The sequence below is a fragment of the Bos javanicus genome, chromosome 8 (assembly GCF_032452875.1).
Source record: "Bos javanicus breed banteng chromosome 8, ARS-OSU_banteng_1.0, whole genome shotgun sequence".
Lineage (NCBI taxonomy): Eukaryota > Metazoa > Chordata > Mammalia > Artiodactyla > Bovidae > Bos > Bos javanicus.
The window spans coordinates 69,490,798-69,503,894 of NC_083875.1; the positions used below are offsets into that span (position 1 = coordinate 69,490,798).

General features: G+C 52.5%; 1 protein-coding gene across 2 annotated transcripts in view; it reads right to left on the reverse strand.

Annotated features, from left to right (window-relative positions):
* Window positions 1–2,978: 2,978 nt before the first annotated feature.
* The window catches only part of GFRA2 (GDNF family receptor alpha 2), a 108,859-nt gene continuing 98,740 nt past the window's right edge, over window positions 2,979–13,097 (reverse strand). For both annotated transcript variants that reach the window (XM_061426945.1, XM_061426946.1), the window contains 2 exons: window positions 5,099–5,152; window positions 2,979–4,399 (listed from right to left, as the gene is read on the reverse strand). In XM_061426945.1, the coding sequence (XP_061282929.1) occupies window positions 4,277–4,399; window positions 5,099–5,152 (177 nt within the window). In that variant the 3' untranslated portion in view covers window positions 2,979–4,276. The remainder of the gene's footprint in view (window positions 4,400–5,098; window positions 5,153–13,097) is intronic.

A 13,097-nucleotide genomic window follows, 5' to 3' on the forward strand; every position in this document is an offset into this window, starting at 1 on the left:
TGCGGGTGTATGACCTGCAGCCTACCTGGATGATTCCTCATAGCCCCTGCCCGAGGTAGGGCCTCTCCCCTAAGCATCCTCTTCCGCAGCTCACCTGCCTCCACCTCCCCATCACAATGGCAACCTGCCCTGTCTTCCATCCACCTGGGGGTGATTAAAGCCCCATCATCCACTTCACTCCCTGCCACTGAAGCCCTGTGGTCAGACAGCCTGGGATTGACAGCTTGGGCTCAGAGGTCATCTAGAACACGGTGGGCAAACAGCAACCCAGGGGTCAGTTCCAGCCTGGACCTGTTTCAATGAATCCAGTTTGACTGGAGCACAGCTCCATCACTTACATATTGCTACTGGCTGTTTTCAAGCTACAATACAATGGCTGAGTTGGTAGTTGCAACAGAAATGGCATAGCCCAAGAAGCCTATTACATTAATTACTTGGCCCTTGATAGAAAAAGTTTGCTGACCCCCAATCTAGAGCAACCTTTCTGAAGCTCAGGGAAGCTCAGTGACTTAGCTAGGTGAGCCAGAGTTAGAATCCAGGTCCCTGCACACCCTCTCCAGGAATACCCAGACTTCTGGAGGATAGAATATGGACTTGAATTAGACCTCAGACTCCCTCCACATTGACAGCCCTTTTTTCCTACAGGGAAATCACAGGGCAGATGGTTCTGCTCACAAAGCATCAAGGTGCTTTGACTCTGAACCCATTCCCAAAAGCTAGAGTTGAAAGTCTGGGGCTCCCACTCTGCAGTGAGTTCCCAAGAATCCCTGGGAGCAAAGCCTCTCTGGTCTGGCCTCGGGCCCCACCAGGGACCCCATGCCAGCCTGCCTCCTTCAGTTTCCAAGGCACTGTCCTGGCAGGGTATTCCATTCAACCCCAACCTCTTAGGAGGCAGGGCTGCTGGCCGCCTTACACAGATGAGAAACTGAGGCTTAGATTGAACATGGCCACCCAGTTAGTGAGCAGCACATTTGGAACTCAATTCAAGGTCTGCCTCAATGTATCCTCTTTCTGATCCTTGAGCTGTGTGGCCTCTTGAAGGCCTGGTGGAGAGAGCCGGGCCCAGCTACAGCCTGGGGATCAAGTCCTCAGAAGGCCTCGCAAGAGCAAGGTTGGGTTTCCTGGGAAACCTGTGCTCCAAACAGGGCCTGGGGTGCAGAGAACTAAGGTAACAGTTTTGTCTCTCATCTCTGAACAAGCAAGGGCCCAGCCATGAGGCTCACACACTAGGGGCACCCCGGGCCAGGGCATGGCCCCCTGGATGCCAAGTTCTCTGAGCCTCTGAACCAGCCTCCTTGGATTCCCCACCACCACTTTGGGTCTCTGCTGGGCCTTTAGCCTGGCTGAGTGGTCCTAGCTGCATTGACAGGAGGGCAGCGGGAGCAAGAGCCAGGTCAGAAGCTGAGGTCTGGGTTCTTAGCAGAACCAAAATCATCCCAGGTTGGAAGCTTCCCCCAGGGGAAGAAGCATCTTTATAGGGTTTCAGTATGTACAACACACTAGACCCTAGAAAACAGAATAAAATAGGCTTCTAAATGGATGCATGCCCCAGATCAGGAATCCCCATGAGACTAGTGACCCAAAACAAAACAAAAAAATCCTTATTTTATAGACTTTGCTGACTCTGGAGTAAAGGCACAGTGGGCCTATACATCATGTGTTTGACTCCCCAAAAGAACCCTAGAGTAATTCTGACTCTCTGGTGGTGGCCCCTACCAATCTTGCTTTGATCTTTCCTGCTTCTCTTCCCATCTCTGCCCCCCAAGCTTAATCTCAATGTCTAGGCTCAAATGTCTTAATGTTACTAAGATCCATTCAAATCATTAAACTAATTAGCATTAAGATAGTAAAACTTTATTCTTCACAGTTTTATTTACATATTTTTAGAGGGTCATGGAGAACAGGAATTGTCTCAGCCAAAGGAATGAATGTTTAATGGTAAAATTTTAGCTATGGGATACCTGAATGCGGAGATGTTTTAAGTCACAGTAAAGCTCTCCAGCCTCTATTCCTCCTTCATAAAGGCACCTCTGTTTCCTTTGGGGAAATCATCTCTCCCCATGATGCAAGGCAAGGGCTTATCTCCCATTAAGGATGCCAGAGTGAAGAACAGGGAAGCCTGGGATACTGCAGTCCATGGAATTGCAAAGAGTTGGACCTGACTTAGCGACTGAACAATGTGACACCCAAGGGGGGTGGGGGGGCAGGAGATAGGCGCAGGGCCCCAGTTCAGCCAGTTGGATGATGGTTGTTGTCATTCATCACAAAGGGGTCAGCACTCTGACCTTGTAGATTCTGCTTTCTGTCCTTTCAAATGTCTTTTGGTTCCTGCCCAAAATTTCTTGGGTCCCCCACCCCCCGCCCACTCTGTGGGCCACCTTCCCCAAAGGCTTCTAAGTAAACCAGTCTTTGCTGTTTGCAAAGAACATGGATTCCCGACTGAAGGGCCATTCCACCTTGCTCTACCCACAGGAAGGCTAGCGGTGGCTGGGGAAGAGGGCAGGCTGGCTCACTGCCCCTCCATCAGAGGCTGGGACCCAGGAGGCCAGGTTCCTGCCTTCACAACCACATGAAAAAAACAGGAGTCCCCACAGGAAGACCAACTGTGCCACCTCACAGGGCCAAGCAGGCATCCGTAAAACAAAAACATCCACGAGAAGTGACATTAGGCTGTCTGCCATCGTCCATCCCCACGGCTACTTCCATTCTCTTCCAGTTTGGGGCCAGCAGGCATTGGCCTGTTCGGGACGGGAGGGAGGAGATGACAGGTGAATGAACCAGTAGGCTCAGCACAACCAGGAACTCAGACCCAGGGAAAGTAAAATCGTCTCCATGCAGAGCCCCAGTACCTGGCCCGAGGACACACAATGGACAGACACACGTGTGTACACGTGGACACTCACATTCTCCCAGGGCTCCCCAGGAGAGCAACAGAGACGTTGGCACTGGGCCAAGAACAAACCAGGAGAGGCAGCACATCCAGAGTGAAGCAGAAGGCAGATTGCTTCCTAGTACGTTTATTGGAGCCTTGGCTACGCGTGATACCAATCAGGAACTCCCCTCCACGACCCCGTCAGCCCGACTGGGGCAGAAACACAGGGAGCCCACCTCCTTTTCTTCCCCCGTTATAGACAACATTATTAAAAAAAATAAATTTTACAATAATACATTTTCGCTCATCTGTTACAGTATTATTTCCATAGGTTCTTAAAAAAAGGAAAGGAGAGGGAACCACACGATATATGTATACGGATGTGTATATACATATATGTTGAGAAAGGAGCTGCGTTATGTACATACAGTGGGCAGTGGGCATTTGTCTCAGAAATGAGAAGAGAGAAGGTGGGCGAGTGAGGCAGGGAGGAGAGTGATGGAGGGAGTCGCAGAGACCAGAGCGTGGTGCCGGGAGACGGCCCATGGTGGTCTCCTCAGTCTCAGTGCCTGGCCCCTCCCTCCAAAGGGAGACCCACCAAAGGGACCCACAAGAAACCAAGGGAGTGGACAAGGAATCATTTCTCTCTGATTTCAAAGGAGGTTCTTTGCCACCAAGGAGGAAGAAGCCACCTTGAGGTGTTCCCAAGTTTTGCTCTCAACCCCCAGCAGGGTCTCCCAGGCAGGTTGGGCTCCACAAGCCCCGCCAGAGCTGCCCAGCTCTCCCCCCCATGCTACAGTGGGGATCAAGGGGAGAGCACCACACCCGTCCACAGGTCAGATCCAGCCCTCAGAGCAGGGAGGCGAAATAAACTCCATCCTGGAAGCCAAGTAAAGGTGCTGACGGTGCCCAACTGGACCCCCAGGGGCCAGCCTTGCTGCCCTGATGCCTGACGCCCCCCGCCAGTCCCCAGCAGGTCCCCTTACAGGGGAGCTTGAGAAGAACAGCAGCCATCCTGGCCCCGCCCATGTCTCTGGGCAGTAGGGGTGTCGTCTGGTCTCATGGCAGCAGGGTCCAGAGAGGAAAACCCCCAGAGAAAAGTGAAGGGTATCTCTAGACCTGCCATGTGCCCTCCTCGACGTGGGGTTTCCCCGGCCAGGGGGCCTCTGGGCCAGCTCTCAGGCTGCCCGCCTGCTTGTCTGTTTGGTTTAGAAAAACTTCTCCAAAGAAGAAACCTGGGAGGAGACAGGTTCAGAGACAAAGTGGGAAAAAACATCTTTTTTTTTTTTTGCAAAGTGTGTGTGTGTGTGTGTGTGTGTGTGTGTCTGTGTGTGTTTCCATTTTGTCAGGCGGGTGTTCTCATCCGTGTAGCTTTCAGAAATCTCCCGATGGGATCCCCAGAGCCTACAAGGCCAGCTTCAGCATCAGGAAGGATGCAGCAGTCAAGGCAGCCGACGGTCTGGCTCTGCGGGGGCCTGAGTTAGGTTTGATCACCCTTTTACTCCCTGGGATGATATTGGTTGTGAGCTGCGGCCAAGCAGAAGAGAGAGAGAAGCAGAGAAAAAGACAAATGAGTCAGTAGGGCTGGGCTGCCCTGGCGGCTCAGATAGTAAAGAATCTGTCTGCAATGAGGGAGACCTAGGTTCAATCCCTGGATGAGGAAGATCCCCTGGAGAAGGGTTAGGGTTAGGGTCCCCGAAGGAGACCCTGAATGGGAAGGAAATGGCAACCCACGCCAGTATTCTTGCAAGGGAAATCCCATGGACAGAGGAGCCAGGCGGGTTACAGCCCAAGGGGTCACCAAAAGTCGGACACGAGTGAAGGAACTTAGCACAAACATAGATATAGTCCTGTGCTGGGTCTCCCTCAAGGAAGGGCCCAGGTCCTTTTCCATCTCTCCACCTCTGCGGAGTGTCCCAGAACCAGCACAGAGCAGGCCGCTGGGTGCACATGTCTATAGAGTCAGGAGGGCTTGCCAGGATCTCGCCTCAGAGCAGCCTGAGCATCTCCCCCAAGAGACAAGGAAAGGCCCTGGCAGTAACTTCTGCACCCACCCATCCTCACCCCGCACAGAGTGAGCGCCCACCCCGGTTCAGGCAGCCTGGCAGCTGAGCTAGCCCAGCCTGTGTTATGGAATCTGGGGGCTCCAAGTCCAAGCCTCGCCTAGAAAACAACTCCCCTCCCCGCTCAGCCCCTGCACCCACCCGCACTGTGCCCCTCACTCACCTCTGTGAAGCACATGCTTAACTCTTGGGAGTTATTGGCCTTCAGCCCCTGATCCTGTGGGAAAGAAGGCTCTAGTAAGGGTGGGTCACATGGCTGGGTCCCTGGCCAGGCTTTGTCCCCATTCAGATGGGATCCCACGTTTCGCAGCCGTGCCATCCACTGCTGGCATCGCGCTGGGTCCCTGGCCAGGCTTTGTCCCAGATTCAGATGGGATCCCACGTTTCGCAGCCGTGCCATCCACTGCTGGCATCGCGCTGGGTCCCTGGCCAGGCTTTGTCCCCATTCAGATGGGATCCCACGTTTCACAGCCGTGCCATCCACTGCTGGCATCGCAGGGTACACAGAAAGAGCACTGGCAACACAGGGACCTGTGCCCTCCTCTGATACCCACAGTGATTAAGTCCTGTCTCCTCTGGGCTCCTGAAGAAGACAGCTCTAACTCTGCCCTCCAACTGACAGCATCATAGAGTGATAAGGTGCTCCCAGGTTTGACTACCACATTCAGAGCTCCACTTGACGAGGCAAGGACCATACTTTTCTTCCTTGCATAACAGCTGCTCAATAAACATTACACAGTAAGTACCCTACATACAAACAAGTTCCATTCTGAGAACACGTTTCTAAATCCAATTTGTTCATTAAGTCCAACAATGTTTGCCTAGGTACCCAACAAACTCGGCTATGCGGTTGTTGTTATTCTTCAGTTGCAAAGTTGTGACTGAGTCTTTGCAATCCCATGGACTGTAGCACACAGACTCCTTTGTCCTTCACTGTCTCCCAGAGTTTTCTTAGATTCATGTTCATTGAGTCAGTGACGCTATCTAACCATCTCATCCCTTCTCCTTTTGCCTTCCATCTTTCCCAGCATTAGGGTCTTTTCCAATGAGTCGGTCATACAGTACTGTACTGTAATAGGTTTATACTTTTCATACAAATAATACATAAAAACAAGCAAACACAAAATAAACATTTTTAATCTCACAGTTCAGCACCTTGAAAAGTACAGTAATATAGTACAAGAGCTGGCATACAGGGGCAGGGACTGAGCAAATAGGCAAGAAGAGTTACTGCCTGCAGAAGGGTGAGGAGATGGGAGATGGTAGAAATGAAGGATCAGCAGCAATAGGAGATGGACAGCAAGCTGCAATTTCACTTACACCTTACATGACTAGACATATGAACACACATTCACATTTTTGAAAGTTTGATACCTGAAGGTTTGTATGTAGGGGACTTACTGTACTCATTAATATTTGTTAACTGTCATTCATTAACAAGTCTGTGAATGAATAGATGAGAATGAATGAATGAATGCTGCAGATCAGAACTGACACCTGAGTGCCAGCTCCAGAAAGATCATGAGTCCTCTCACTGGGCTCATGGGGAAGACAGCTGTGATTGATTAGTGATGTCTGCCACTGGGGCCGGTTAGGCAGACATCTGGCCATGGTGTCAGGTGTTAGCCATTCCTCTGAAACAGATGTCTGGCACCTGGGAGCTCTGTGGTCCAGGTGAGGAATAAGAACCAGAGGGTGTGCATGAAATCAGCCTTTTGTTGCTATTATCGTAATAGTGATCCATGGGAACCAGCTGGGGGGTGTGATGATTCTATCTGGCCATTGGCTCTGGCCACCAGAAGCAACTGGAAAGCCCAAGAAATTATGCCTAAATCACTGCTTCTGGCCAGAAGTACTAATAATACCTTAAACATTACAGGGCATCTGGTCAGCTAAACAAGGCCCCAGCTGTCACACAAAGGCCCCAGCCAAGAGCAAAGTCACTACTGATGGAGAAGATGTGATCATGGTGACAATGAGCACAGCCGAGGTGGAACCAGGGACAAGACCTAGGAAGATCCTGTTTAAGACCACAGCACCAGGAGCAGCAAGTGCTAAGATCTAGCCCGGCCAAGCCACCAACCAGGGACTCTGCAGAAGGGTATCTGCCCAAAGGCTCTACAGGATCCAGGGACTGGATTCTACTGCCCAGGATCAAGTGTCCAAGGAGATTCGAGCATCGGGCAAGGAAGAAAGGGAGGGAAGGAGCAGAGAGGGAGGGAGGGAGAGAGTAGAAGGGGGAAGAGGGAGCTGACAGCCACGGACGGGGGGGAGCAGAGGAGGAGGAGAGGGAGCAGGGGAGGGGGAGGAAAAAGAGGGGAAGGGGAAGGAATACGAGAGGGCCCTTCACCCCCTCCTCAGACCCATGTCATTGTGAGAAAGGGATGCCATCTCCCAGGGCCAGGGCCAAAGGACTCCGACCCAGTGTGTGGTCTCTGGTGGGGCCACAGGGACTTGGTGGGGGAAGGACTGGCCCCGTAAAGATCAGGACAGGACCCTCCTCAGGCTCTATCAGTGACCCACCTGGGATCCATCACCCACAGAACTTGCCCAAACCCTTCTGAGCCAATGGCACTTCTGCCAGGCAGGCTTCAGGGTTGACTTGGCCCACAGTGAGTGTGTGCTGAGAGGCCCAGTGACACGCTGGGCTTCCTCTGGCTATCCTCAAGAACTGCCTTCATGTGCTGCAAAATCCAGCTGATAGATGCTGTCCTCAGAGACCCATCCCAGCCTTTCTCTTTTAGACTGCAGGGTCCTAAACCTTGGTGTCCCTGCTATGGATGAGCCCTGTTATCCAAGGAAGGAAGGGCCCCAGAGACCACAGCCCAAGGCTCCAGTTGGTTCAGCCACTGACCCCAGGTGAATCCCTTCATCTACTGGCACCTCAGCTTCTTCGTCTATAAGATAGTGATCTACAGTCAAGCAAACTTCACTGACCCACCGTGAAGATACATGAGACCACGCATATGGCACAGCAAAGCCAAGCATGTGTATGTGTGTGCTCAGTCACTCAGTCGTGTCCGACTCTTTGTGACCCCATGGACTGTACCCTGCCAGGCTCCTCTGTTCATAGGATCTTCCCAGCAGGAATACTGGAGTGGGCTGCCACTTCCTCTGCATAGACAAATTAAAGGCCCCTTAACCCCCAAGCATGACTCAGAGCCAAGCGGAGCCTGCATCCAGCACACTCCCAGGACTGGGGCTTCAAGGTGAGACTGGGTTTAGCTGGTGGACTGTGGCTACCCCAGCTCTGGAAGCAAAGCCAGGGAGAAGCCCCAGCCCCATGGAGATCGCACCCTGCCACCTGACTTCCAGAAAACCCAGAGCAGATAGTGAAGGCGTGAAGGTTCCAGTAGCCTCCCCCAAGGGCAAGCCCAAGACACCCGCCCCCATCCTCAGTCCTAGGCACACAGAACAGTGCAGGTGTTTGCTGGTCAGCCGACCTTTTCTGCCAGTGGTGGATGGAGGAGATGTAGAGCTAAAGAGGTTCCACTACCCAATGGCCAAGGCTTAGGCTCAAATTCACCGCCTCCCTCATCATTAACTCTCCCACTGTTCCCCACGGGAGGTTCCAAAGATGAATGAGTCACAGCCCTGTTCACAGCCCGATGAGAGAAATAAACACCCACACAGTCAACTCCATACCAGTTCAGCTAAGACTGGGGGGGAAGGGAGAGGCTGTGTCCTCCCCAAGCCCCCTCATCACGCTGCAGGCTGTCCTCTGAGCCCACAGCCCACCAAGGCCACCTTTGATGTCCATCTCAGCCGATAATCTTGGCAACAGGGAGGGAAGAGGATGGCAGCAGAGATAAGGTTCATCCTTCTAGAAATTTCTCCCACAGAGCCCTTTGCCCAGGAAGTTGGAAGGAAATTATTGCCTTCCTCATCTTTCTGGCCACCTCTGTCCACACTCCCAAAGCCACATCTGGCAGTCCCAGGGTCTTGTGGGTCCGGCCCAGGTGCAAGGGACCAAATGTAGTGTTGTCTCTATGGGAAGGGCTTCCCTGGTGGCTTGGATGGTAAAGAATCCACCTGCAATGCAGGAGACCGGGGTTTGATCCCTGAGTCAGGAAGATCCCCAAGAGGAGGGCACTCCAGTATTCTTGCCTAGAGAATTCCATGGACAGAGGAGCCTGGCAGGCTACAGTCCATGGAATCTGAGCAGTCACCACCACCACCTCTATGGGAAAACTTCTGGCTGGAACTGGCCGATCCTGTCTCCTGCTTCTGTTCCTGCCTCCACCCTCCCCACCCCACCCCCTGCCTCCAATCTCAGTGCCCCTGGCCTCAGTGCCTCCCCTACACATGCCCAGGAACTCCTCATCCTCCCCTCCCCGCTACCTCCCTAATACAAGCCCTCCTTTCTTATTGATGACTATCGACTATCGCTGACTGTCGCAAAGTTCTGCTAACAGTTCCCCAGTCTCCTTCGCTTGACAATCAATCTCCACCTGCTGTCAGATTATCTTCCCAAATCACACTTCGCATCATGACATCCCAGTTCAAAAGCTTTCAGCAACCTCTTCACAGTCACCACTTCATCCTGCAAATCAGGTTTGACTCGCCACCCCCTCCTTCCCATATCAGAACTCTGTGTTCTCACAAACTCATGATCTGTGTTCCTTTAGGTCAGGGGGCTTCCATGATAGCTCAGTTGGTAAAGAATCTGCCTGCAATGCAGGAGACCCCAGTTTGATTCCTAGGTTGGGAAGATCCACTGGAAAAGGGATAGGCTATTCACTCCAGTATTCTTGGGCTTCCCTTGTGGCTCAGGTGGTAAAGAATCCACCTGCAATGCAGGAGACCTGGGTTCAATCCCTGGGTTGGGAAGATCCCCTGGAGAAGGGAAAGGCTACCCACTCTAGTATTCTGACCTGGAGAATTCCATGGATCATATAGTCCGTGGGTTCGAAAAGAGTCAGACATGACTGAGCAAATTTCACTTTCACTTTCAAAGGTCAGGGGGAGATGTTTCTACAAAGGGTCAGAGAATTACGATTTTAAGCTCTGCCGGCCATCACATCCAGCCCAACACAACTCTGCCTACAGCACATGGACCACATGTGACAACTGGGTGGGGCCATGTTCCGTAAAACCTGATTTATCCAAACAGGCAGCAGGCCAGATGCGGCAGCAGAGCCCCTCCTCAGCTGCTCTGCACTGTCCTGAGTCCCTGCCTTGGCTCCCTTCTCTCCCACTCCTCCCCATTCCATGTGTCTGCATCCCTACATCATCCATCAATTCTCCCTATTCCTCCTGGCCCTGGAGCAAGGTCCACCTGCTCCATGAGTCCTGTGCTTCCAAAGCAGCTTCCTCCTCTGGATCCCATAACGCCTTATTTGTCCCTTGGTGTGCCCATCACTTCCTGCCCCATAATTCTCTGAGCCAGCATGCACTCTGACCCTCCCACCAGTATGAGGACCAAGGTACAGGCCTCACAGGCTGGTCAGCCTCAGTGTCTGCAACAGAGTGACATGCGGTGAATTTATATTCAATAAATGAGTGAAGGCACTGATGGATGAATAAATGAATGACTACAAGAAAGAGATGAAAAGAAGAAATATGTTAGCCTCTCAAAGTTTTGAATTGGGCCGAGTCTGTAAACAAGAAATATACTGTCTATAGCCATACCACCCTGAATCTGCCTGATCTTGTCTGATCTCAGAAGCTAAGCAGGGTTGGGCCTGGTTAGTACTTGGATGGGTGAAATATATGCATAATAGGCATATAGAAACACTGATGGGCCTCTGGGGCCCATGCTCTGATGGCCATAGGCCTGTGTGCCCAGTAAGAGAATCATCCAGAGAATAGGGAGGAGGAGGGAGAGATGGAGGTGGGACTCTTGGCAAGCCCATCAACTCATTTTTAATTCCCCCAAATTTCATGGGCAGTAGCAAGAGTTAAGAGCAGAAACTGGCTGATAGAGACAAGGAATGCAAAGGAGAAATTCCGTTACTAAGGTCCTGCAGCCCTGGGGAAGATGAGACTCCAGGTGACCTGATGGGGCCCTGCAAACTGGCCCAGAGCCACCCACGGGGAATGCTAAGGACACTAGAAACAAACCAAGTCCAGGGACAGTGGGAACCCACTGCCAGTGTGCCCCGCCCACACTGTGCCACCCTGGTGCGGCTCCATCACATCACAGCAGACAGGACAGCCTGCTACCCAATCCTCCTGCACCCTTGACAGAAAGACTTCCCCTTCATACCTCACAGCACACAGAAGGCACCAATGAGAGGGAGGGAAGCTGAATCGAGTTGCCTGCAACAAAACAGACCATTTTCTAGAACAGAGAGCTGGAAGTTCCCACAAATCGAATGCTCAGGACCCTGGGCTCTTTTTGTCAACCTGTGTGGGGCATCTGCTTGATGCCAGGTGCTAGGCACTTGATTGTAAGGGCTACCAAGGGGGCGATTTTTCCAGTAGTCATTTATGGATGTGAGAGTTGGATCATAAAGAAGACTGAGCATCGAAGAATTGATGCTTTCAAACTGTGGTGTTGGAGAAGACTCTTGAGAGTCCCTTGGACAGCAAGGAGATGAAACCAGTCAATCCTAAAGGAGATCAACCATGAATATTCATTCAAAGGACTGATGCAGAAGCTGACGCTCCAATACTTTGGCTACCTGGTATAAAGAGCCAACTTACTGGAAAAGACTGATGCTGGGAAAGATTGAGGACAGGAGGAGAAGGAGGGTGACAGAGGATGAGATGGTTGGATGGCATCAATGGACGTGAGTTTGAGCAAGCTCCGGGAGATGGTGAAGGACAGGGAAGCCTGGTGAGCTGCAGCCCATGGTCGCAAAGAGTTGGATACAACTTAGTGACTCAACAATAACAAAAGCGGCAATGCAGCTCCTGTCCTCCAGGGACGCTCGTCTGGTTGGGGGAGCAGAACACATCCTGATGGGGGCCAGAGGGTGTCAAACAGGAGCCCTAAGCAAGGAGAAGGCAGCTTGGCCAGAGCTGAGTCAGGAGACCACCCAAGGGACAGCATCCAAGGAGGATTCAAAGGCAGAGAGCTGAAGAGAGGGGAGGGAGACACCCTCCACTCAGAGGGACTGACAAGTTCAAGGGCCAGCATCTTGCTCAGCCTGGACCTTGGGCCTACACCAGGGGGTACACCATGGGCTTCAGAAACAAAGGGCCCTGGATGAGGGCACGAGGTAGAACAGCCTCCTATGGATTCTCCGCTGTAGGGACCATTGGGTAGAAGAGACGGAATTCACACTGGGGATGTGTGTGTGTGAGAGAGAGAGAGCAGGGACAGAAGGAGATACCATTCTGCAGATCCTGCTGCACTCTCTCCAAGCTCCAGAGAGCACCAGGCTGGCAGGGCCACCCGGAGAGGGGACCACAGCCAGGAGTGGAAACATACAAGAGCCAGACTCTAGACAGTATCAAGGACCCCAGACAGAGGGCCAGCTCGGGGTCTGCCCAGCTGCCAGCTCCTCTCTGGTACCTAAAACCCCCCACATTTCTGCTCAGCTGCCTGCCATGGGGACAAGAGTTCCTCTGTCCCCAGACCCTGCCCCCACTGTGGGAAAGTCCTCTGGGGGAGCAGATACAGAGAAGGTGACAGCACAGTGCAGCCAGAAGAAAACTGTCCGGAAGGCAGAGGCTGGGACAAGTCACTGTCCTCACTGGGCTTCCACCCTTTGAGGTCTGGGAAGCAGCTCTGAGAGCCCTTCACTCCTGACATCCAATCACTCATGCAGGGTCACCAGCTGGCTGCCATCTCTGAGTCAGTGAAGAGGGTCCCTAAGGCTTCCCCCAGGATCCACCTGTGGAGGAGGAGGAGGAGGAGAGTTAAATAACCTCACCTCTCTCTCCAGGGGTGTCTGGGATGCACAGCTTTCCTCTCCCTCCCTCCCCGGCTCAGCTCCCCATCTCTGCCCTCAATCAGAGACTCCCTTATGTCGCCATGGGTTGCAGTCATTCCCAAGGGCCACCACAGAGCCCCTCCAAGCTAGAAGAGCTGAGGAAGGACAGACCACCCACACCAGCCTCTAGCCAAGCTGAGGGCAGAGATGCAGCCTTATTCGTTCAGCACTTCCAGCACTTCCAGTAGTAACAGTAGTCTTTAAAAGACTAAAGCAGAATCAGAGGGACTTCCTGGCAGTCCAGTGGTTAAGACTCCACACTTCCACTGCAGTGGGTGT